The 26,432-nt window shown below is 42.4% G+C and overlaps 1 protein-coding gene across 3 annotated transcripts in view; it reads right to left on the minus strand.

Annotated features, from left to right (window-relative positions):
* CLGN (calmegin) overlaps nucleotides 1–26,432 on the minus strand; it is a 175,453-nt gene that overhangs the window by 9,938 nt on the left and 139,083 nt on the right. For all 3 annotated transcript variants that reach the window (XM_073572135.1, XM_073572134.1, XM_073572133.1), the window contains one exon: nucleotides 16,918–17,018. In XM_073572135.1, coding sequence (XP_073428236.1) covers nucleotides 16,941–17,018 — 78 coding nt within the window. In that variant the 3' untranslated portion in view covers nucleotides 16,918–16,940. The remainder of the gene's footprint in view (nucleotides 1–16,917; nucleotides 17,019–26,432) is intronic.

Consider the following 26,432-nt stretch of genomic DNA (forward strand, 5'->3'; position numbering starts at 1 on the left):
TGGGAGCGGAGCCATATATACAAGGGAGGGAGAATGGGAGCGGAGCCATATATACAAGGGAGGGAGAATGGGAGCGGAGCCATATACACAGGGGAGGGAGAGTGGGAGCGGATCCATATACACAGGGGAGGGAGAATGGGAGCGGAGCCATATACACAGGGGAGGGAGAATGGGAGCGGAGCCATATATACACGGGAGGGAGAATGGGAGCGGAGCCATATACACGGGAGGGAGAATGGGAGCGGAGCCATATACACAGGGGAGGGAGAATGGGAGCGGAGCCATATACACAGGGGAGGGAGAGTGGGAGCGGAGCCATATACACAGGGGAGGGAGAATGGGAGCGGAGCCATATATACAGGGGAGGGAGAATGGGAGCTGAGCCATATACACGGGAGGGAGAATGGGAGCAGAGCCATATATACAAGGGAGGGAGACTGGGAGCGGAGCCATATATACAAGGGAGGCCGGGAGAGTGGAAGCGGAGCCATATATACAAGGGAGGGAGAGTGGGAGCGGAGCCATATATACAAGGGAGGGAGAGTGGAAGCAGAGCCATATATACAAGGGAGGGAGAGTGGGAGCGGAGCCATATATACAAGGGAGGCCGGGAGAGTGGGAGCGGAGCCATATATACAAGGGAGGCCGGGAGAGTGGGAGCGGAGCCATGTATACAAGGGAGGGAGAGTGGGAGCGGAGCCATGCATACAGGATGGGAGGATGGGAGCGGAGCCATGTATACAGGATGGGAGAGTGGGAGCAGAGCCATGTATACAGGATGGGACAGGGGAGCCATGCATACAACAGGGGGAGCCACACAGAGCTGGACGGGGGGGACCACACATACATTTTCTGATGATTAGAAAATAATCAGCATGTACAGTACTCCAGTACAATTGTTCTTAAGTGCTCAATGCTCCATTTCCTTGTAGGTTCCAATCATCATTAGCAGTGACGGTCATCAGTAGAAGTAGCCCAGTGCTCCCACTGAAACAGAAACAAGCCAGGTGCTCCCACTCATTCAAAACCTATGGTGAGTTGAGTCACATTAAAAATGTTATAATTAAATGATAAATATGCACTGCTAAACTACAACAGCGTACATAGCCCCGCCCCCTTATGACCAACGCCCCGCCCCTGTCACACCTCCATCCCCGCCCTGCCAGGCCATGGAAGAATGGTCTTGGTTCAAGCCGGTCCCTGGTGCAAAAAAGGTTGTGGACCACTGCATTACGGTACGTAACCACTGACTGCATGATAGTGTTGGTTCTTTGATGTAGTAGTATATTATGGCAGAATTCTTGATCTGCCATGTACTTAACAAAAGTATGCTGCATTGGTTTGAGGCCTTTTTTTTATAGAAAAGGATGCATATTTATTTATTGGTGTGCACCTTTTTTTTTTTTTTTTTAATGTGTTAAAAATCCCTATACACAAATATAAATTCTTGTTGTTTCTTTGTGTCACAGATTCCCGGCTACTGGAGAGACCCTCTCTTCTCTGCACTTCCAGTTCCGTCTTGGAATATCCACCTTGTCTGGAATAGTTGCAGACACCTGCCGGGCTTTGTGGAACGTTCTCTGTCCAGAATTTATGCCCCTGCCCACCGTGGAAAAGTGGCTTGAAAATGCAGATTCTAGACAGTCTGCAATTTCCCTAATTGTTTGGGTGCGGTGGATGGGAAGCACATCAGGATTATAAAACCCAGGAGAACTGGATCAGAGTACTACAACTATAAAAAGTACTTCTCTACAGTACTAATGGCCATTTCTGATGCAGACTATAAGTTTGTTGCAGTGGACATTGGTGCATTTGGGCGTGGAAATGACTCCCAGGCTTTTAAGAACTCAGACATGGGACGGAAGTTGTATGGCAACCAGTTCAATTTCCCCATGCCACGGCCTCTTCCCAACACCGAAGGTCCGCCACAGCCCTTTGTAATGGTTGGGGATGAGGCAATCCAGATGTGCCAACACCTGCTCAAACCATACTCCAGTTGGGACTTGGACCACACTAAAAGAATTTTTAAATACAGGTTGACCAGGGCGCGAAGAACTGTAGAGTGTGCCTTTGGCATACTAGTATCCAGATGGCGAATTCTCTCCACAGCCATTAATCTTAAACTAGAAACTGTGGATGAGGTGGTGAAGGCCTGTGTTGTTCTACACAATTTTGTGATGGATAGAGAACACACTAGTTTTGAACTAGATGATTCCTCTCCTAACCCCTTGCTTGAATTTAATCAGCACCCTCTACGGTTATCTATTGAAGTAGGGCAAATGAGGGACCAATTTGCGACCTACTTCACCTCTGATGTTGGACAGGTGACATGGCAAGAGCAAATGGTGTAACCTAATTTTTATGTGTTGTGTATGTTAATAAAAAGCCTGTGTTTAGACCTGTATGTTTTTTTCTTCAAAGTATGATACAACGCCAGGTTCATGACCATATGACGTGTATTTTCAACATCGTCTCCTCACTTTGTAAACACACATTAAATAGAGTATGACGTTGTTTAGAACTTCGTTCACCAACTCCAGTCCTCAAGGTATACCAACAGATCATGTTTTCAGGATTCCCTTTGTATTGCACAGGTGATGCAATTATGGAAATCCTGAAAACATGATCTGTTGGTGGGCCTTGAGGACTGGAGTTGGGGAACTCTGATTTACAAGGTCTATCTATAATAACCTTGGATTGTATTCCAAACAGTAAAATGATGTTACAAAACACCATAGTAGATTAACTGATAAGGATACTCATCAAGGTAACAATAGATAGTCCTTGCAATCAACACCATCATCTATTAGTTCTACCTTAGCAAAGATACTGAGGCCATGTAAAAAATGCACGTCATATAGATTTTTCTTGTTTGCAAATACATATCTCCAAAATTGACACACGAAACGTGTCATTTCTGGAGCTATGTGTACACAAAAAGGAAAAGTGTATGGCGCAGTGTGTGTACGGCGCAGTGTGTGTAGGTGGCGAAAGACACATTAACCAAACATTATTTGAACACAATTTATTCAATATTTTTTTTTTTTTTAATAAAATTATTTTCACTTTGAAGGACGTTTGGGAGAAGTGTTGGATACTTTGGGGGTGTGGAGAGAGGATGAATGGCTGGAAACTGAGGAAGGGGCTCTAGGTGAAGGTGCTACTAAATTACTGGGGGGGAAGGGAGGTCAGGCATGATAAAGGAGGAAGGTTGTGGAACATTGGAAGGAGAGGGGGGATTGAGTAACAAAGTCTTTTGTTTTTTCTTCCTTGGGGCAAGAGTCACCTGCCTGGACTGACTACCACCGTGTGACCGCCTTCCATGGCTTGACAGCCTAGAGCTGCTGGTCCGTGGACGATGTAAATAAAAAACAGAATGAGGGTCTCCCCTAGGGTGCTCGGTGGTTGCGCTGGCGGTGCTCCTTGTAGGTGAAATGGTGGTGTCGGTGCTCATGGAAGGTGAATTACGCCCGGTGCTTCTGGTGGGAGAAGTGTGGGCGGTGCTCCGATCTGGTGAAGTGGTGGCAGTGCTACTCTGATGTGTAGTTTTGGAGGTGCTATGAGGAGGCGAAGTGTTGACGGTGATCCTCTGAAGACTAGTGGTGGCGGTGCTCCTATGAGGAGATGTGGTGGTCCTCTGAAGAGTGGTGGTTGGGGTGCTCCTTGTATGGTGCGAAGTTGTGGTGGTGCTCTCATACATTGGAGAAGTGGCGGAGCTCCGATCCAGAGATGTTCTTTCTGTGCGAACAGGTGAAGAGGTGGTGGCCCAACGAGATTTAGCGCTGGAGGTGCGCCAAGATGTGGTAACTGTGGCAGTACTGGTGCTCCAGACTGGAGCAGCGCATGACATGGTGGTGGCGGCGGGGGTGGAGTGTCCAGCAGCTCTCGACATTGGTGTGGTGTAGTGGTGCCCAGCTTGGCTAGGAATGCAGGTGGCTGTGCAGTGATATGCACCAGAAGTCGGTACTGTGGTTAAGCGAGTCAGTGGTGGCACAGGTGGGAATGACAACACTGACTGCTGCACATACTGATTCTGCTGCATAGCCTGCAAGTAAGCAGTGTTGCAGGAGTGTAACACAGTCAGCTGTTGCTCAGGACTAAGGTGATCCATCATGCCCCGTTCAATATTACTAAAGAAATGGTGCGCTGGTCTATTGAGGTCGGCCTCCAGCCGGTCAAGGCGCTGTGTGGAAGAGGTGTTCCATGTAGTTAAAACCACGTTCCATTAGAGAAAATCCACTTTCCACTCTTTCGGACAGCGTCTTGAGACTGGCATGAAAGGCCTCGCTCAAGTACATGAACTCGGGCAAGACAGGCCTGTCCGAGGCCCTCTGCCGCTGGCAGGTAGTGCCCGCATAACCAGTGGCAGAGACCTGGGACAGGGGAACACCTGATGGACCAGCTTCCTGGTCACCAGCTGTCTGTGTTGCTGACCTGCAACTTGCTTCCTGGCTGTCGGATGGCTGGGATGGGTCCGAGGTCGATCGACGAAGAACCACTCCCGGGACAGGTTACAGGGTGCTGCTCCAGGTGCTGTGGAAAAAAAAGGTAAACATTAGTATCCAGCATTAACAAGACGGATCAGCTGTGGAATATAAATTAGGGTTAAGCCAAAAAATTTTTTTAAAAACTTACGCTCTGGTGGCAAGTACTGGTCGGAAGAATTCCAAGGCCCGATGATAGCAGTACTTGGTTCTTGTCCTTGCAGAAGAGCCACTGCGAACCTGTCTCTCAGCACGAACATCAGTGTTGAAACGGTCCTTCATCGAGCGCCAACGTGTGCGGACTTTGTTCACTGTTGAAACAATGGAAAAGAAAAAAAAAATTAGGTTGTACCACACAATGATGGTATCTGTATTACCACACACACCTGAGTTGTCATCAATGCTGAATCACCAATAATTCAAATAAAAATGCATTCACTATTGAACCTGAGGACACATGTGTGTTTACTGCAAGGAGATCTCTTGCAGTAAACACACATTTATCATCAGGATCAAGAGTGAACCATTAAAAAGACACAGCATGACAATGAACAAGGCGTACACTATTGAACCTGAGGACACGTGTGTTTACTGAAAGGAGATCTCTTGCAGTAAACACACATGTATCATCAGGATCAAGAGTGAACCATTAAAAAGACACAGCATGACAATGCACAGTGCGTACACTATTGAACCTGAGCTGCAGCCACTTCATTCCATAGCCGCCGGGTCACCACAATGTCCTTGTACTGCTGGTCACGGCTGTCCCACAACGGCAAACGCTCCTGGACAAGGCTGATGAGTTGCTCATTGTCTAGATAGACGTCCTCATCCCGTTGTGGAACCTAGAAAAGAAATACATTTAGAATCTTTGCATTTATGGCGAGTAGTGATGGAAAAGAAAAAAAAGGGGAGAAAAGCAGGACAGAAAAACCATAGTCCAAAAATTTAAAAAAATTAAAAAAAATTAGGAAAAAACTTTCCTACCGTGCGTCTCCTTCCCGCCGTGCTTTGTGTATGCTGGTCCGATGCTGAGGTCTGTAAAAGAAAATAAATAATTAAACATTTGGACAGGCAGGTATACTTCACAGGACAGCAAACTACTCACCTCACGCTTTGCGTCTGCCAATTCTTCCGCTGCTGGTGAGTATTCGGATCCAGAAGACATTCTAGCAAAATAAAAAAATAAACATTAGTACACATTATATATTTGACAGCACAGGCTCACAGAAAAATTATACTCACATTAAGCTGCTGTGATCCAAGATATGATCTCTGGCTGGGTGGGTGTCTTTTCTTCTTGCAGTATGTCTGGAGAGTGATGATGTGGCACTACAAAGCCCTTCTTTTATCTCCCATGCTCCAAAACAATATTTATTGCTGAGGGGCTGGATTTAGACAGTGTCTAGACATTGATTACTCTGAAATCGCACGCGCTCGCAAACCGCTGACATGCGCACTATACAGCGCACGTCAGCGCGCACATAGACTGTAATACTTTTTTTTGTGCATTGCATGCGCTGACGCGCGCATGCGCTTTTTTAACGACGTTGGGCAGACCAAAAAATGCAACATGTAGCGTCCGGCGCGTCTGATCGCAGACATGGAAAATGAGCAGCGCACTGAAACGCTGAGGCCTGCGTGCAATCGCTAGACACTGCGCACGCTATTTTAAATATAGGGGACAAATGCGCGGGCGACCGATAGCGCACAATGCGCTGCGCGATAAAACGCAAATGTGAAACCAGCCTTAGAGCTGCAAAAAAATGTGTTTGCAAGAAGACAAATTTCTTTTCTCCTGTTCCGTGTTAGTTACTTGTCTCACTGGTAACTTCCCCTTCATGTAAAATAAGCTCTGGAGGCAGTTATCTTACAGGCAACATCCTCCACAAAGCCTGCAAGAGGTCATTTACATAAAGTGATAAAAGATTATTTATTCACAACAACACATCTCATATGAGGCATACAGGTATCACTGTCCTCTGCAGTCTATAACCTCTATGCCCATATTAATAGTTTAGATAGGTCAAATGTGATGACTGATGCCCTTTAACCCCTTTCTGACCTTGGATCCAATAGTATGTCCAAGGTCAGATCCCCCACTTTGATGAGGGCTCCTGCGGTGAGCCCACATCAAAGCCGGGACACGTCAGCTGTTTTGAACAGCTGACATGTGCCCACAATAGGCGCAGGTGGAATCGATCCACCTGCACCTATTAACTAGTTGAATGCCGCAGATAGCGGCATTTAACAAGTGCTTCCAGCCGGAAATACGCGCATCGCCGACCTCCGTCATGTGATCAGGGGTCAGCGATGCGTTGGCATAACATCCAGAGGTCTCATGGTTGTTGATGCCTGATTGCAATTCTGCTACATATAGGCGATCTGCTCATAGTCTATATGTAGCAGAGCCGATCAAGTTGTCGCAGCTTCTAGCCTCCCATGAAGGCTATTGAAGCATGCCAAAAGTAAAAAAAAGGTTTTAAAAAATATGGAAAAAATAAAAAAATATAAAAGTTTAAATCACCCCCTTTCGCCCATTCAAATTAAAACAATAAAAAAAAATCACATATACACATATTAGGTATAGCCGTGTTCAGAATCACCCAATATATCAATAAAAAAAAGGTTTAACCCGATCGCTAAAAGGCGTAGTGGGAAAAAAATCAAAACGCCAGAATTACGGTTTTTTGGAAGCCGCGACATTACATTAAAATGCGATAACAGGCAATCAAAAGAGTGCATCTGCACATGAATGGTATTCTTAAAAACATCAGCTCGGCACACAAAAAATAAGCTCTCACCCAACCCAAGATCACGAAAAATGGAGACGCTATGAGTATCAGAAAATGCAATTTTTTTTAGCAAATTTTGGAATTCTTTTTCACCACTTAGATAAAAAAGAACCTAGACTTGTTTGGTGTCTATGAACTTGTAATGACCTGGAGAATCATAATGGCAGGTCAGTTTTTTTCATTTAGTGAACCTAGCAAAAAAGCCAAACAAAAAACATGTGAGATTGCACTTTTTTCACAATTTCACCGCACTTGGAATTTTATTCCCGTTTTCGAGTACATGAAATGCTAAAACCAATTATGTCTTTCAAAAGTACAACTCATCCTGCAAAAAATAAGCCCTCACATCGCAATATTGACGGAAAAATAAAAAAGCTATAACTCTGGGAAGATGGGGAGCGAAAAACGAAAACACAAAACCGAAAAAAGCTCCTGTTATTAAGGGGTTAACTCCATTAAAAAATGAAGAAACCACTAACAGTTTTTCAAGCAAAGCCGCTCAAAATGATGCCCGTTACCCTTCCCAGAATCTTTTGATTCTTTTGCAAAGTATGCAGTGTCTTCAGAGCAGAAAATGCCTGAACAATGGTCAGCTCACTTAGGCCATGGTCACACATTCAGTATTTGGTCAGTATTTTACATCAGTATTTGTGAGCCAAAACCAGGAGTCGAAAAATCAGACGAAAAGTATAATAGAAATGAGTCACCACTTCTGTATTTTTCATCGACTCCTGATTTTAGCTTAAAAAATACTGATGTGAAACACTGACCAAATACTGAACGTGTGATCGTGACCTCAACCTCCTGGCATTTTTTGAAACCTGAAGAGGTTCATAGGATTGAACATATGAATAACAAGTCATTTCTACAAAAAAAATGAAAATGTTCTTGTTTGAGTGTTTAGTTCAGGGCTGTGGAGTCAGTAAGCCAAATCTCCGACTCCTCAATTTCTTTGACTCTGACTCCCGACCACCTTCATACAAGGCTTATGTTTAAGTGATACATTTACTGAAGTAAAATGGTAACATCGGAGTATTTAATCACAAGAATGATACAATAATCAAGCTATTTAGATAAAACAAATATATTTATTGGAATCCAACTTTAAAACACAAAAAACTTTAATAAATTGTAAATATGTAATAAACTATGCAGTAAGTGGGAAAAACAGTTTTCAACAAAAACGTACTGAATAACATTTGTGCAGTCTATGAATTTGTTCTGAGAAATAGTATCGCCTCCATCAGATCCTCCTACATAGATGACCTCAAATCTGACTTAATGATTTTAAGGCTAAAGAACAAACCTCTCTACACTAACTTGGGTTGGTGGCAAAGCGGTAACCACCTGGGCAACATCTCTAATAATTTTAAAGTATAAAGGAACTGCCTCGTGCACAGTCAGCTTTGATAAACAGTTGAACTCTTCTACTTCCTCGAGAGCAAGTTAAAAATTTTGTTGAAATATAGTTAATTTTTTCCTGCGACTTTGCCGGTTCCATGTCGTCCAAATACTTTTCTAAATTAAATTCATCTGATGAGGCTGAAGATATGGTAGCAGTAGCACTGGCAAGACCCAAGTCCACAGAAGCCCACTCACACTAGCTTCAGTCACAGCTTCTTTTCCTTTAGTAAGCTGTTGATCATCCAGCAATATACGATGACTCGGGTCCACATAAACAGCTGCCTGAAGAATTTTATTTTCTAATATCAGTGTCTCTCTCTTTTTCATTAAAGCAGCAATGCCATCTGCGATTAAACATCCTCTTTGTGACAGGCAAAACAGCAAGTTCTTCCACTCCTTTATGAAAATGCCAGGACCTAAATCCTCTGCTTCTAATTTTTTAGTCACTGTAAATGGGTGATGAAGCAATTCCTGTAATTCAGCCACCTGTGTCCATTGATCGTCATTTAGTGTTGGCCATGTCTACAAGAAAGGGTTTCAGCTCAAGCAATTGCTCAATCATTAAATAGGTGCTGCCCCACCGAGTGGCTTGATCCACAATTGCCCTTTTACAGCACGTCTCTTCAAGATGGAATCAATTTTAGGTGTTATGGCAGCAATAACCAGTTTCCGCACTTTGCCAATCAGAGTTCCAGCATGTCCCTCTTGCAAACTATCTGTTATTGCCTGCTGCAACAAGATCAACTATTTGTAAAATATAATTTTGCTGTTCTGTAGTAATATCTGTTTGTTCCTCAGTTTAGATTGGAAGCTCTCGGAACATTTTTATCACTGCCTGAGTATGCACTGATTTTGAGCCCACAGCATTTGTTTTCATCTGTCATATACTGACACACAAAATATTTTTTAATTTGAGTTAATGTGAAATACTCAAATACAGCTGACTTCATAGGAAGCTTCTTAGGCATTTTGTAATCATAAATTCGCTCTCAAAATAATTTTCTCCTATAAAAAAAATAAGGTATATTGTAATTCCTGCAAGAATAGGGAATTGTGTATAGTTTTGGATAGAAATTAAACAAACTTTGCATAAATGAATAGTACAGATGATGACAAATAAAAAGTTTGTAATATATGTTATTACATAGTTTTATTCTGAGCTTTTATTCTCAGGCGTTTCTCAGGGAACAGCTCAGTAAATGTTTCACATCATGATGCTTCAGTCTATGAAGAGATGAGAAGTGAGGGAGCAAGTCTGTGAAGAATGATGCCCCAGAAAGAAACTGAAACTGCTAGCAGAGCATCAGATCAAATAACCTCTCTAAACATGAGCTCAGAGGAAAAGCAAACTAAAACATGAAGCATACAGAGAAAACACACAATGGACTATTGATTTATGCACAGTTTATTGAAAGTTTAGATATGGTTTAAGAAGTACTTGCCTTAATCCTATTTTTCTGTTCACACTAGCAGTTCTTGAGATGAGTGCAGAGCTGCAGGCATTCCTTATTGGTGCCTTTTTGCTCTAATCTGTATAGGAGGAGCTTTACTACAGAGCATGTACATAAAGTGCAGCACAGATTCATGTCCACTAAAAGCAGAGATCCTTAAATCAGGAATAGAACAAACATTTATAGGACATTGCATAACTTTCCCGAATTCTCATGAAAAAATATTCGGCACATCCTGCATTTAAATACTGTACCCAATTTATTACATATTTTAGAAGTCGGTCCATTTTATACCGACTCCGACTTCATCCAAATGGACACAGACTCCACGACTATGACTCCACAGCCCTGGTTAGAACTTTTTCTGGTGATTTTTGTAGTGGAATCCAGCAAAATAAAGTTGCAGATTTGGTGAGTTTTTGCCATGTAGATTTTCTATAAAAACCTGGAGCAATCCTGATGCCAGCAAAGTGAATGAGAAACCTGAAGTGATTATTATTGACTTACAAATTTGGTGCAGAAAATAATCTGCAGCATGTCAATTCTCTGCAAGTTTTTTGCCCTGCCCTCAAATTGGTCAAAAACGCAGATCAAAAATGCGCGTTTTTGCAGCTGAGTTTTTCCTGCCAAGAGATGTAAAAATGGTGCAGAAATTTTACTCAATGTATTGACCTACCTTTTTGACCTTTGTTTTTGACTGATTTGAATGAAGTCAAAGGTGCAAAATGCTTCAGGGTTTCCTAGAAAATGTGCAAATCTGCAATGAGTGCACACGCCCTAAGGCTATGTGCACACGCTGCGGATTGATCTGCGGATTTTTCCGCGCGGACTTGGTGAAATCCGCAGGTAAATCTACGGATTAGCCTGCGGTTTTGCCCTGCGGTTTCACACCTCATAAGGATAAGGTGTGAAACCGCTGCAGATTCCGCACAAACAATTGACATGCGGCGGATTGTAATCCGCGGCAAAACCGCGTGGAAAGATCCGCAACATGTGTTCAGCGGTTTTTGTTTTGCATAGGCTAACATGGTACTGCACACCGCTGCGGAAACCGCTGCGGGTCCGCAGGGCCAAATCCGCTGCGGATCTGCAGCAGAATCCGCAAAATGTGCACATAGCCTAACAGTTAAATCCTCTATAATCTGAACCCTCTACTCATCTACAAGACTTTTCTTGAGCTGCACCACTCCTCTGGAATGTGTTATCCCAGAAAATCAGATTCATTCCCAACAGCCACAGTTTTAGCCGTGCCCTAACAAAATTTATTTTTTAGGCAAGTCTACCACATTCACCAGTCAACCACTTTCTTTTTCCTTTCCCCCCTATAGTACTTTTGGTTTCGCATTTTCATCTTTTGCTCCCCTTCTTCCCAGAGCCATAACTTTTTTATTTTTCCGTCAATATGGCCATGTGAGGGCTTGTTTTTTGCGGGTCGAGTTGTACTTTTGAACAGCACCATTGGTTTTATCAGGTCTTGTAACAGAGAACGGGAAAAAATTCCAAGTGCGGTGAAATTGCAAAAAAAATGCAATCCCACACTTGTTTTTTGTTGGCTTTATTACTAGGTTCACTAAATGCTAAAAATGTCCTGCCATTATGATTCTCCAGGTCATTACTAGTTCATAGACACCAAATATGTCTACGTTCTTTTTTATCTAAGTGGTGAAAAAAAAGCGTAGCTTCTCTTTTTTGGGATCTGGGGCCTGGTGAGGGCTTATTTTTTGCGTGCTGATCTGACGTTTTAATCGATACCATTTTTTTAATAACCATTTTACAATCTTTTGATCGCCCGTTTTGCATATTACTGCAATGTTGCAGCGACCAAACAAATTTAATTCTGGGGTTTCATTCATTTTTTATATTGATAGATCGGGCGATTCTGAACCCGGTGATACCACATATGTGTATATTTGATTTTATTTTATTGTTTCATTTTGAATGGGGCAAAAGGGGGGTGATTTGAACTTACTTTTTAAATTTTTTAATATTTTTAAAACATGGATTTTTGTGCTAACTCACCGTAAAATCCTTTTCTCCGAGATGCTCATTGGGGGACACACTGTGATGTATGCTACTGCCGCCTGGAGGCTGACACTAAGTGAAAAAAAGAGGATAGCTCCTCCTCCGCCATATATACCCTCACCCCGATTGCGGGCGGAAACCAGTTTGGTGCAATAGCAGTAGGAGATCAAAGAAAAATCAGACATCAACCTTAATGCAGGTAACAACATGTCTAGAAAATAACCACCCTAATATCATACAGAGAGCATATTAATTAAACAAACAGAATTCAACTTGGCTAACAGGGTGGGTGCTTTGTCCCCCAATGAACGTCTCGAAGAAAAGGATTTTACGGTGAGTTATCACAAAAATCCATGTTTCTCCTTCGCCTCATTGGGGGACATAGGTACTGTGGGACGTCCTAAAGCAGTCCCTGGGTGGGAAGTTGACTCACCGATCCAAGCTACAGGCACCTCCTGTCTAAAGGTGCGCCACCGCTGCTTGGAGAATCCTTCTACCCTTTTGTGATAACTCACCGTAAAATCCCTTTCTCCGAGACGCTCATTGGGGGACACAGCACCCATCCTGTTAGCCAAGCTGGCTTCTGTTTGTTTAATTAACATGCTCTCTGTATGATATTAGGGTGGTTATTTTCTAGACATGTTGTTACCTGCATTAAGGTTGATGTCTGATTTTTCTTTGATCTCCTACTGCTTTTGCACCAGACTGGTTTCCGCCCGCAATCGGGGTGAGGGTGTATACGGCGGAGAAGGAGCTAACCTCTTTTTCTCTAATCCCCTCCACGACAGCACATAGGAGGTTGCCTCCCCATCCTGATTAGGGACAGGAAACAATAGGTTAAATAGCCCTCCCCTTCCTCTAATCCCCAGTGTTTTCCTGTCCCTAAACAGGAATGAAGAGGTGCTATGTGCTCCGTGGATGGGGCTGGCGACATCCCGGGGTTATCCTTACCATGAGCCGGGCAGCCGGGGTCGATCGTCCTGCAAATTCCTCCCCGTTCCTGCTCCCGCCGCTGGCGGGACCCGCACCATCCTCCAGCGCTTCGGCAACGCTGGATGGGGAGTGGGGCTGGGGGCCTCCCGTAGCTCCCCAGCCCGGTATTTGCTCCCCCCCGCGCGCTGCATGCCTGTCTCTCCTGAGCGGCATGCACCGGAAGTGACGCGCACCACGAGGCCAGGAGACGCGACGTCGCTTCCTCCTTGCGTTCCACAGTGGAACGCACCGCCATTTTGGCGGGAAATTTAAAAAAAAGAGAGAAAGTGTCGCCAGGAACTTGAGGGGGAGCGATCTCATCCATTTGGATGAGGAAATGGAAGCTGGATCTCGGTTCCTATTTAAGGACCCTGATGGAAGACGCCATAAGGTAGGACAAACGTCTGCATGATGGATGCGACTTCCCTGAAAGCTGCGTCTGCAGAGCCCAGCTCAAACCCTGGCCCAGTGAGTACACTCGGAAAAGGGTATATACCTTTTTGGTTTAGGACCCATTCTTAGGGGCCCCCTCCTTCTCTCTCTTTCAGGGAGACAAGGATCCTACACCAAAAACGGAAGAAAAACCTACAAGCCGAAAATGCGCCATCTGTAGGAAAAAATTCTCCTCCGATTATAAAAAAACATTGTGCCAGCAGTGCACGGCAAAAATCGTACGGGAGGAACAACAAAATGAGATATTGTCAAGGTGGATGAACCGCTCATCAAGTCAGTATCTGCATATGTACTATTAGGCTAAGTGCACACGTACCGGAACTCTCGCGGAAATTACCGCGAGAATTCCGGAATTCCAGTCCGCAGGAAAATCGCATTTTAAATTCCCGCGATTTTCCCGTGGAAAAACTAGCATTTTGCAAGCGTATTTAGCTTGCAAAATGCCAGCGTTTTCCAAGCGATCTGTAGCATCGCTTGGAGAACTGACTGACAGGTTGGTCACACTCGTCAAACATAGTGTTTGACGAGTGTGACCAACTTTTTACTACTGAGGCCGCCTATGCAGCATCAGTAGTAAAAGATAAAATGTAAAAAAAAATAAAAAATGGTGTTATTCTTACCTTCCGGCATCCCGCGCATCCGTTCCCAGTAATCCTTTGCGAAAATGCCCGCGATGACGTCCGTTCTCGCGGGATCGCGATGTCTCGCGGTAATTCGCGATGACGTCGCGCGAATTACCGCGAGACTTCGCGATCCCGCGAGAACGGACGCCATCGCGGGCATTTTCGCAAAGGACTACTGGGAACGAGAGCGTGAAGAGAAGCGGGAAGGCTGCGCGGGACGTCGGAGGGTGAGAATAACAATATTTTTTATTTTTAAATTCTATTTTTTACAGGGATATGGTACCCAAAGCCCGAAGGACAGTCTCCTCCCCTCCGGACCGTGGGTACCATCCGCAAGTGTTCTGCTTACTTTCCGCATGGTGTGCACAGCCACATGCGGGAAGTAAGCGGAACAATGCATTCCTATGGGTGCGGGATCGCCGCGATTCCGCAAATTAATGAGCATGCTGCGGTTTTTACCGCAAAGCGATTCCGCCGCGGTAAAAACCGCAGCATTAGCACAGCATTGCGGAATCCCATAGGAATGAATGGGATGCTTATTTTTCGCGTTTTCGCGGCAAAATCGCGGAAACGCGAAAAAAATGCCACCTGTGAACTCAGCCTTAGAAAGTGCATTAACGTATAAATGGTGAAGGATATAGTGATTAGGGGGGTAGCATGTTCTGAAGAATAATCTAGAAGGGGGAAAGGAAAAAGAAAGTGGTTGACTGGTGAATGTGGTAGACTTGCCTAAAAAATAAATTTTTTTAGGGCACGGCTAAAACTTTGGCTGTTGGGAATGAATCCGATTTTCTGGGATAACACATTCCAGAGTAGTGGTGCAGCTCAAGAAAAGTCTTGTAGATGAGTAGAGGGTTCAGATTATAGAGGATTTAACTGTTAGGGCGTGTGCACACATTGCAGATTTGCACATTTTCTAGAAAAACCTGAAGAATTTTGACAAGCATTTTTCACCATTGATTTCATTCAAATCAGTCAAAAACAAAGGTCAAACTTTGATGATAAAAAGGTCACGCTCAATTTTTATCATCCGCCCAGGGGGCGGGCGGGCGGAACCGCCGGACCCCAGAACCAAGGCCGGGAACTGGATCCGCCGCTGCCAGACACGCCCATCTCTGCTGCCACCCAGGAGAAGTTAAGGGCTCCAGCCCTGCGCCGCTGCAGGAGCCCTCCCCGGCCATCCTCCTCCGTCCAGCTCAGGTAGAAGGGAGGGGGGCTGTAACGGGGTCTTCTGTGCTGTTTTACCTCTTACATTACCACTCTGTCTCAGGAGGTCCACTCTGCTTTTCCTCACTTCTGGATGAAGGACGCTGGCTCGAAAGGCTTTGTAACATGGGAACATATAAAAGATCACTGCTTCTCCATGTATTTGCAGTGTGACGTTTTACTCACCGGTCTCAGAATATATATACATACAGAGGACAGGACAATCCATATGTTGTGGGCCAGTAGATAACGGGCTCCAATTAAGACGCCAGACGTACATTACAATAGCCGCAGATGGACGGCGACCCCCGATCATTTACCTTGGGATTTACAAAGGTGGGGGGATGTCAGAAGTGGGATATCTAGTTTACCTCTGCGCAGGGGTCGCAGCCGGTCGGTTGCTGCATTAGGGGTATGAATCTCACATTGCACCTATCATACATGCATCTCCTATTCGGGGTACTGAGGGGTTCTGTAACAGGGGCCATATGACAAAGGACGGTGCAGGCACCCTAACTCCATCTAACCTCTTGCCGGGGTGAGGAGAGGGACCGTCCGCCACCTTGCCCCACCACAGTCTTAGCACTGGTGGGGCAGTGGGGGCCCCATGGACTACACTTGTGCCTCTGTGCAGCCTAGGGTTTAAATACCCTAGGGTGGACAGGGCTAAGTCCGGCATCATGTCCCACGGTGCGGGAGAGGATACGTGGAGGGACACTCGCACGTGCTCGCCCGTTGTTGGTTTGGGGAGATCGGACCCTTTCAATTGGATCCGTCGCCCCTATCTCATCTTCATGTAAAAAAGGAACGTCCGGAAAAAAATCCCCGTTGCGGGAGAGGATACGTGGAGGGACACTCGCACGTGCTTGCCCGTTGTTGGTTTGGGGAGATGGGGAGATCGGACCCTTTCAATAGGGTCCGTCGCCCCTGTCTTCTCTTCATGGGGAAAAAGAAAAAAAAAAATCAGTCTTGAGACAGGCAGACGTGTGCCTCCAACAGACACTAAGCAAAAAGCTGGCTTCCGCTCGCAATCAGGGTGAGCATGTATACGGGAGGAGCTAACCTCTTTTTTTCACTTAGTGTCAGCCTCCAGGCGGCAGTAGCATACACCACAGTACCTGTGTCCCCCAATGAGGCGAAGGAGAAAACTTTTTTTTTTTACTTTTTGCACGCTTCAATATTCTCCATGGGAGACTAGAAGCTGCACTTGTCAGATCGTCTCTGCTACATAAAGCAGGCCTGCAGTCTACCCCTGCTCTCTGCCAGGGACTTTTGTAGTGATTTTTGAGAAGAATTAGAGAAGAATTAACTGGGTAAAAGGGCAAAAGAAGCAATTGTAAGTACATAATGTTACATAATATGATGATTGCAATATTTTAAGGGGATAACAATTTTGATGGGAAAAGTGCTTCTTTAAGAAAAACAAGGCTGTTAGGACACATACACAGAAAAAGACCTTCATGTCAGTTTTTGGTGCAGTTTTTTGAGCCAGGAGACACACATTTACCTCATCATCCGAAGATTGATTTACTATTTCTCCACCATCTTCATCCTCTTGACTGAATTCCTGATCTTCCTCCTCATTTTCTGTCTTCTCAACGTCATCGCCTAGATACACAAAAATCGTAATTTATCATAAAACAAAAGAAAATACATACAACCTGAATAACTAAGTTTGAACAGTTGTATCAGAAGATGCAACAGTAACAAAGTCTATCAACAGATTTATAACGAAAAATAGTTAAACTCTGACAGCGACATTTAACATCCGATTCCGAAATCCGCCCATCAGTGACCCCCATCACGTGATCGCAGGTCTCCAATGGGTTGGCATGACAATCTGGTCTTGCCGGATTGCTATGAGCGCCGACCACTGGGCGCTCATAGCAAGTGAGTAATTCTGCTACATACAGATGATTTCATCATCGCCTGTATGCAGCAGAGGCGATCAGGTTATGGCAGCTTCTAGTCTCCTAGACTATTGAAGCATATACAAAAAATGTATTTAAAAATATAAAAAAAAGTTCAAATCACCCTATTTTCGCCCAATTCAAAATAAAATAACAAAACAATAAAAAAAAATCAAATAGACACATATTTGGTATCGCCACATTCAGAATCGCCCGATCTATCAATATAAAAAAAAGAATTAACCCGATCGGTAAACGGTGTAACGAGAAAAAAAAATTAAAAACACCAGAATTACGGGGTTTTTTTGTCGCCGCAACATTGCATTAAAATGCAATAACAGGAGATCAAAAGATCGTATCTGCACTAACATTGTATCATTAAAAACGTCAGCTTGGCACGCAAAAAATAAGAACTCACCCAACCCGAGATCAAAAATGGAGACGCTACGGGTCTCGGAAAATTACTTTTTTTTTTTAAACAAACTTTGGATTTTATTTTCACCACTTAAATACAAAAGAACCTAGACATCTTTGGAGTCTATGAACTCGTAATGACCTGGAAAATCATAATGGCAGACCAGTTTTAGCAGTTTGTGAACATTGTAAAAAAAATCCCAAAAAAACATTGTGGAATTGCACTTTTTTGGTAATTTCATGGCACTTTGAACTTTTTTCCCATTTTTTAGTACACAATATGGTAAAACTAATGGTGTCGTTCAAAAGTACAATTTGTCCCGCAAAAAACAAGCCCTCACATGGCCATATTGACGGAAAAATAAAAAAAAGTTATGGCTCTGGGAAGAAGGGGAGCGAAAAACAAACGCAAAAATGAAAAAGGGTTCTGTCTCAAAGAGGATAAAATGTCAACACTAATAAATGATCAGGTGACAGAAAGAATATCTTTGATGCATTTTTAAAGTAGAAACTTGTTCAATTCTTATAACATGTATATAACAAGAAAAGATGAAAGAGGGAGACCAGGAAGAATAATAGTCACCTGTCATTAAGTTTATGCTGCCTGAACCACATATAACCCTTAGTGGCAGAACCAATACAATTCTGACCACTGTCACTTTATGAGGTTATAGCTCTGGAACGCTTCAACGGATCCCACTGATTTTGAGGTTGTTTTTTCGTGACATATTGTACTTCATGTTAGCGGTAAAATTTCTTCGATATAACTTGTGTTTATTTATGAAGAAAATGGAAATTTGGCAAAAATTTTGAAAATTTAGCATTTTAAAAACTTTTAATTTTTGTACCCTTAAATTAGAGAGTGGTGTCACACAAAATAGTTAATAAATAACATTTCCTACATATCAACTTTACATCAGCACAATTTTGGTAACAATTTTTTTTGTCACAATGTTATAAGGGTTAAAAGTTGACCAGCGATTTATCATTTTACCAACAAAATTTACAAATCCATTTTTTTAGGGACCTCCTAACATTTGACGTGAGTTTGGTGGGGGTCAATATAACAGAAAATACCCAAAAGTGACGCCATTCTCAAAACTGCACCCCTCAAGGTACGCAAAACCACATTCAAGAAGTTTATTAACCCTTCAGCTGCTTCACAAGAACTAAAGATATAAATAAAAGATATAAATAAATAAAAGATATACATAAACTGGAGCAGTGGGCAGCAACTAACAGAATGGTTTTTAACAGGGAAAAATGCAAAGTACTACATCTGGGCAATAGAAATGAAAAAAGAATAAAGAATATACAGAATGGGAGGAATAGGGCTAAGCAACAGCACATGTGAAAAAGACTTGGGTATACTAATAGATCACAGACTGAACATTAGTCAACAGTGTGATGCAGCAGCCAAAAAGGCATATGCAATTCTGGGATGTATTAACAGAAGGGATGTATTAACAGTCTAGATCACGTGAAGTCATTATTGCCCTCTACACCTCTTTGGTCAGACCTCATCTGGAATATTTTGTCCAGTTTTGGGCACCACATTTTAAAAAAGACATCAACAAACTGGAGCAAGTTCAGAGAAGAGGGACCAGAATGGTGATCGGTCTGCAAACCATGTCCTATGAGGAATGGTTACTGGATTTGGGAATATTTAGCTTGCAAAAAAGAAGACTTAGAGGAGACTTAATAGCTGGGTACAAATATCTGAAGGGCTGTCATATTGCAGAAACATCATCTTTATTCTCATTTGCACAACAAAAGACTAGAAGCAATGGGATGAAACTGAATGGGAGGAGACACAGATTAGATATTAGAAAAAAACTTTTTGACAGTTAGGGTGATCAATGAGTGGACCAGGCTGCCAAGAGAGGTGGTGAGTTCTCCTTCCATGGAAGTCTTCAGAGGCTAGACAGACATCTGTCTGGGATGATTTAGTGAATCCTGCTTTGAGCAGGGGGTAGGACCAGATGATCCAGGAGGTCCCTTCCAACTCTACCATTCTATGATTCTAAAGTAATGTGGAAGGAAAAAATTAACATTTTACTTTTTTCACAAAAAAATGTACTTTGGAACCAAACTTTTTTATTTTCACGAGGGTATCAGGAGAAAATGGACATTTGTTGTGCAGTTTCTCCTGAGTATGCCAATACCACCCAACACCACCCTAACCCCAACCCTAACCGACGCAAAATACGGTCCGTAGTTTACAGGCGTAATACGGATGAATGACCCCTAAATAGTGATCCGTATGTCATCCGTAAGCAAGGTGTGGTCGCGTATTTTGCGCATGTAAGCATCCGTATGTAATCCATATGCCATCCGTATGCTGAGATTTTCTCGCCGGCTTGCAAAATGGACATATAATGGAGCCCCATGACATGTTTTATAACACAAACGAAAGAATAGATATAGACACATAGAATACATACATACATATATATATACACACATGTCATTGAGACACATACATATATATATATATATATATATATTTATATTTCACAGAGTTCTTCATAGCAGAATAGCCGCTAATTCAATTTAATTTAAGGGGTTAATTCGTTGTAAAAAATGCGTGGGCTCCCGCATTGACAAATTACCGCGGGAGCCCACACATTTTTTTACAACGAATTAACCCCTTAAATTAACACCTACACCTCCCAAATTTTACACATCAACCCTCATCTAATTACTAATGAAAGACATACAAAAAAAAACATGAAATGAAATGGTTTACTGTATGTAAACCATGTGTCATTTCATGTCGGGTTGGGGAATGATTTGAACAAAGCCGGCAATTGAATTAGCGGCTATTTTGCTATGAAGAACTCTATGAAATATAAATGTATGTGTATATATATATATATATATATATATGTGTGTCTCAATGACATGTATATATATATATATATATATATATATATATGTGTGTGTGAACAACGACAAAGCAAAGTCCAGCAATAACGTGAGCAATCCAGGATGCTGTTAAAAATTTTTTTCTTTTTATTCATAAATCCATTAAAATGCAATGGTCCAAGCAGTTCAAAACAGCAATAACGCAGGAAAGTCGTGCAGATAGGACTACGCGTTTCAGCGGTAGAACCCGCCTTCTTCACGGTCCAGAATCTAATCTGCTTTCCAAACATGGAACCTTATATACATCCCACTCCCATCAGGGTAATTATAAACATATGTGAGAGACTTAAAAACATGTGCTATAAAAGCAGATCAAACATATAAACTATCCACATATTGATCAGTATACAACATGCATAAAGATTATAAGGAAAGAATTCAACATATTGGAGAAAAGTACATTAGGAATGTCCAATAACCTGACCATAAGATTTAAGGCCCTGTGCACACAGCAGATTTGGCCCTGCAGAACCGCAGCAGAAAAGCAACAGAACAGCACGTGATGCACAGTACCATTTAAGGCTATGTAAAACAAAAAAGGCTGTGCACATGCTGCAGATTTTTCTGCGCAGATCTGGTGCAGAATAAAAGAAGCAGCATATCGCTTCTCCTGTGCGGCTCTGCTGCAGCTCTCCACCTGCTCCATTATAGAAATCTGCAGGCGGAAACTGCAGGGGAAATCCGCACAAAAACTGCACCAAATCTGCGACAAATCTGCACTAAAACTGCAGGCAAAACGCAAATCATCTTACCTAAAGATTTAGCAAAATCTACGCGGAAAATTCCACAGCAGAATCGGCACCGTGTGCACATAGCCCCAGTGGTACAAAAACATAGAATAATAATATTAACCAGCATTATATAATACAAATATATCAATAGTGCATAATGATATCCAGGCGGTTATTAAAGCCCTGTGGCATGCGAGTCCCCAACTCAAATATCCACCTACTTTCTCTTGCAAGCACTATTTATGAAAATCTCCCCCTCTCAATGGTTTTTTTACATGCTCTATGCCCATAAAGGAGAAACCGCGTAAATCCCCATTATGTTTTTTTGAAAAATGTCGGGATACTACTGATGCACCAACCATAGGCAGATTACTGGCGTCTGATAGGTGTTTGCGGATTCTAGTTTTAAGGGGATTCATCTTACAACCTACATATTGCATACGGCATATATTGCAATTAATTAGATACACTACATTCTCCGTATTACAGTTTATAAAAGAACAAACATTAAACTGTTTTTTGTTGGAGATAGATGTAAATGTTTTAGATTTATTAGCAAAACCGCAGCAGTTACAGATATTGGCACCGCATTTAAAAAATCCTGTTGTTTTTAACCAATTGCTAGGGGAAATTTTATCCGGATCTTTGAACATGCTGGGTGATAATAATGTAGCTAAAGTCGGGGCTCTTCTTGCCACAAAGGCAATATCATTATTTTCCACAATATTTTTCAAAATATCATTCTGAGATAACAAGGGAAGATATTTTTTGATGATTTTAACAATAGAATTAAACTGAGGACTATAATTGGTACTGAAAACCACCCTAGATTTTTTAGAGTCAAACTGTCTTTTTTTCTCAGTAGATTCCAACAGCTTAACCCTATCCATGCCTGCTACCATTTTCCTGGCTCTGTCCAAGGACCAATTAGGATACCCCCTTTTTTTTTAAATTATTACAGGTCATTTCAATTCCTTCCTCCAATTTGTCACTAGATGTGGTATTCCTTTTTAGTCTAATAAGCTCCCCCACAGGAATATTCTGAATGACATGTTTGGGGTGATTAGAGGAAGCCATTAAAATACTATTGCATGCAATGGATTTTTTATAGGGAGATATCAGAACCCCATCATTGTCCAGATCTGCGGTCAGTTTCAAATCCAAGAAGTTAATTGATACCTCATGACCACTACTAGTAAATCTGCATTGTTGGATATATATATATATATATATATATATATATAAGTATGTATTCTATGTGTCTAGATCTATTCTTTCGTTTGTGTTATAAAACCTGTCAGTGTGATTTTACTGTATTGCGCACTGAATTGCCGGCATTTCTAAAGGACACTGGGTGCGTATTTCTCGCAAGTCACACATCTGGTCCGTGTGTAATGCGTATTTTTAGCGCACCCATAGACTTGCATTGGCGTACTACGGGCGTAGTACGCTGACAATCGCAGCATGCTGCGATTGGCACGGACCGTGGAATACAGACGAGAAATATACGGCTGATGGGAGCTGCCCCATAGAGAATCATTTGTCCGTGTGTAATGCGTGCTTTTAACGCCTCTCGCTCGTCCGTATTCCTCTTTAGTGTGACCCCGGCCTAACCCTAGCCCCATCCTAAACTGAAAATGGAAATAGATTTATTTTATTTTATTATTTTCACCTAACTAAGGGGGTGATAAAGAGGGGCTTGATTTACTGTTTTTTAATTTGATCACTGTGATAGGGTCTATGACAGTGATCAAAATGAACCAATAGGAAAAACTATTGCTGCCGGGTGCCTGTCGGGGGGCGCTATACACTTCTCAGAGCCATTAAAAAGCGGCGCTGAGGAATAAGTACCCTTAACTGCCGCCGTTAAAAGGTGTATCGGTGGTTGCCAAGGGGGTTAAGGGCTCATACTCATCTGCGAAGAAAACGGACGAGTGCAATCCAATAAAAAAATCGGATTGCGCTCTGACCAATGAGTCCCTGTTCATCTGCGATTTTCTTTCTCTGCTCAGATCGGGATGAGAAAAAAAAATTGCAGCATGTTGCAATTGTCCTAATATCTTGGATGAGACTCGCCAATGCAAGTAATGCAAGTCAATGGGTGTGATTTAAAAAAAAAAAATTGCACGGCACTCGGACCATATGAGTGCCGTCTGATTTTTGCGCACCCCTGGCTTTTGAAAAGCTGGCAATTCCTCTGCTGCATACAGTAAAATCACAGCGTGACCCGACAAAATAGAGTAGAATAGATATATACACATAAAACAGATAGATACAAAGATGTCAGTGACATATATAATTAGTACAATGCGTGTACAGCTTAATGTACATGTATTTTTTTACTTACTATATTATTTTCTGAAAAATAATAATAATAATTATTATTATTATTATTAATAATTATTAACCAGCAGAGAAAGCGGACAGCTGGGGGCAGATGGTTATAGCCTGGAAAGGGGGTAATAATCATGGAGCTTCCCAGGCTATTAAAATCAGCTCAAAGCTGTATACTTAACCTTTCCTTTTTATTAAAATGGGGGGACCCCCACCAAAAAATGAAATAGGGTCACCCTATAATTAATAACCAGCAAAGGCTAGGCAGACAGCTATGGGCTGATATTAATAGCCTAGGACTGGTCCATGGATATTGGCCACGTCCCAGACTAAAAACATCAGCTCTACATAAGATGCGCCAAGTCTGGAACGTAGCCTCGCTCTTTCCACTTGCCCTGGTGGCATGCTGCAACGCATCTGGCTCTGCTACATTTAGATGACACACTGCATTAACTGCATTATTGCATGATGCAACTATACAGCCTGCTATCCAGCAGAGACACTGAGCTGCACGTGCTTGCTCAGTGCCTAGCAGTGAGCTCCTTTCATCTCACTGACGTCATTGCGAGCGCGAGAAAGTTCACACACTCGGGGTGCTGTCAGAAAGGTCCTGGGAGTTTAGAGCCAATGAACTCAGTTAAACTCACTGATGTCAGCACGAGCGCAGTGGGAAAAGTTCTAACGGCTCTCTTGCTGACGAATGTGAAGTGAACTGAGTTCATTGGCTGGGAACTCCCAGGATCCTTCTGATGACACCGCGAACGTCTGAACTTTCTCTTTCATTGACATCAGTGAAGTGAAAGGAGTTCACCAAGAGGCACTGAGTTCAGCAAGCACGTGCAGCTCAGTGTCTCTGCTGGATGCCAGGCTCTATATTCACATCATGCAACAATGCAGCCTGTCATCTAGATGTAGCAGAGCTAGATGTGCCACGGGACAAATGGATTATCATTTTCTCGGAGGACAGGTGAGGAATATGGTTGTTTCTTATCTTAATTCTGTTACAGGAGACATTGGCTTCAATGGATTGAGTGTTGCGGTGAGTATACATGTTTTTGGTAAATGTAGATTCATAAAATGGAGTCTGTCATTATTTCAATTAAATGACTTTTTTATATACAATATCACTACGGAGGTAGTAATGGGGGCATCTTGTAGATGCCTCTCCATTACTAACCTCTGGGCTTGATGTCACATGCCAATACAAAAGTGACATCACTCCCCCTCCCAGCTATCACCCCACTTGCCACCGCACCAGGGCAAGTAGGAAGAACGAGGCCAATTGCCAGAATTGGCGCATCTTTTCTGAGGCAGCTGAGAGCTGATGTTTTTAGTCTTGGACTGGGACAATATCCATGGCCCCTCCCTAGACTATTAATATCAGCCCACATCTGTCTGCCTAGCCTTTGCTGGTTATTAACTACTGAGTAAAAATCTCTCTATCATGAAGAATATTTCCTTGGAAAACTATGTGTAAATTACATAGAGAATTGCTCTATGTAAAGCTCATGTTAAAAATCGCATGTAAATCGGATGTTAAGTGTTAAAAATCAGATTGTACTTGCATAAAAATCGTATGACACTCGTCCCACTTTTCTGGACCGAAATTGACCCTTTTTTCACAGTGATTGATATGAGCCCTGTAAGCCCCAGATTCCGCAAGATTGGTGATTTTCTCGCAGATCTTGATGAGGGGGAGTGGTAGTGTTAGATGACTGGCGTCTGCCACAGCACAAATCTTACGCTAGTCAGGGTTCTTGCTGCTCAGATTCTTGCTGCCAGTGGTTCAGGAGACATAAATTTAATGATAGGTTCCCTTTAATTATTAGTCTTCTATGCCATTAAGTTTATTGGATCCATACTTTCTGTACAGTTAATCTAATCTAAAGGGCATAAATAATAAGTAATTTTGATGTGTTTTACAAACACTTTGCTCAGACATATGCAATTCTCCTACAATGAAGCAAGCGTTTCATGGTAGTGTGGTATCCAGAACAGAAGTTATACCCACTATAGTATGGTAACTCACAAGCCAATTCTGCCATTTTCTAGATACTTATTGAGAGGGCTAACATTTTAATATTTCTTTATAGAAGTAAATGCAGGTAAATACCGGTGAGTGTCTTTATTGTTACTTATTTATCAATGTAACCTGCATTTTTTTTGTGCCAAAATACAAAACATATTGTTAGTGAGATGCAACTTAGGTGAAATTTTGAACATAACCTTCCTATTCAAAGTCAAGAAGAAAATTCTGTTACTAGATGGGATCTGGCATGTAAAAAGTAATTTCAACAAAAAAAAAAACATTTTTCAAAATGTCTCACAGTTGAGATCTGCTGTGTTTTTGCACAGTATTTTATAAAGGGTGATTCACTCGCTAGTTTACCTGGAAAAATTGCTGTAACTTCTAAAAGAGACAATGTATTGTACTGAAATTTGGACTGTACATACCATGGTTTATGAGAAAGTAATGTTTTAAAGCAGGTTTTGAAAATGTGCACCGTTCACATGTAAGCATGTGCCATTCCATATTGTTTAATGTATTCCACAGGTCGTCTGGTGTCATAGCCTGAATTTCTTGCTGTATGTTTCCTCAGAGTGCCTGTAATGTTTGTGGCTTGTTACTGAAAAAAATCGGACGGTGTTAAATCATGCAAACTTGGTGGCCACAGTCCCATGAAGATTACTCTGTCATCAAATAA

This window comes from Dendrobates tinctorius, unplaced genomic scaffold, assembly GCF_039654945.1.
Source record: "Dendrobates tinctorius isolate UK_male_01 unplaced genomic scaffold, ASM3965494v1 ptg000030l, whole genome shotgun sequence".
Taxonomy (NCBI): Eukaryota; Metazoa; Chordata; class Amphibia; order Anura; family Dendrobatidae; genus Dendrobates; species Dendrobates tinctorius.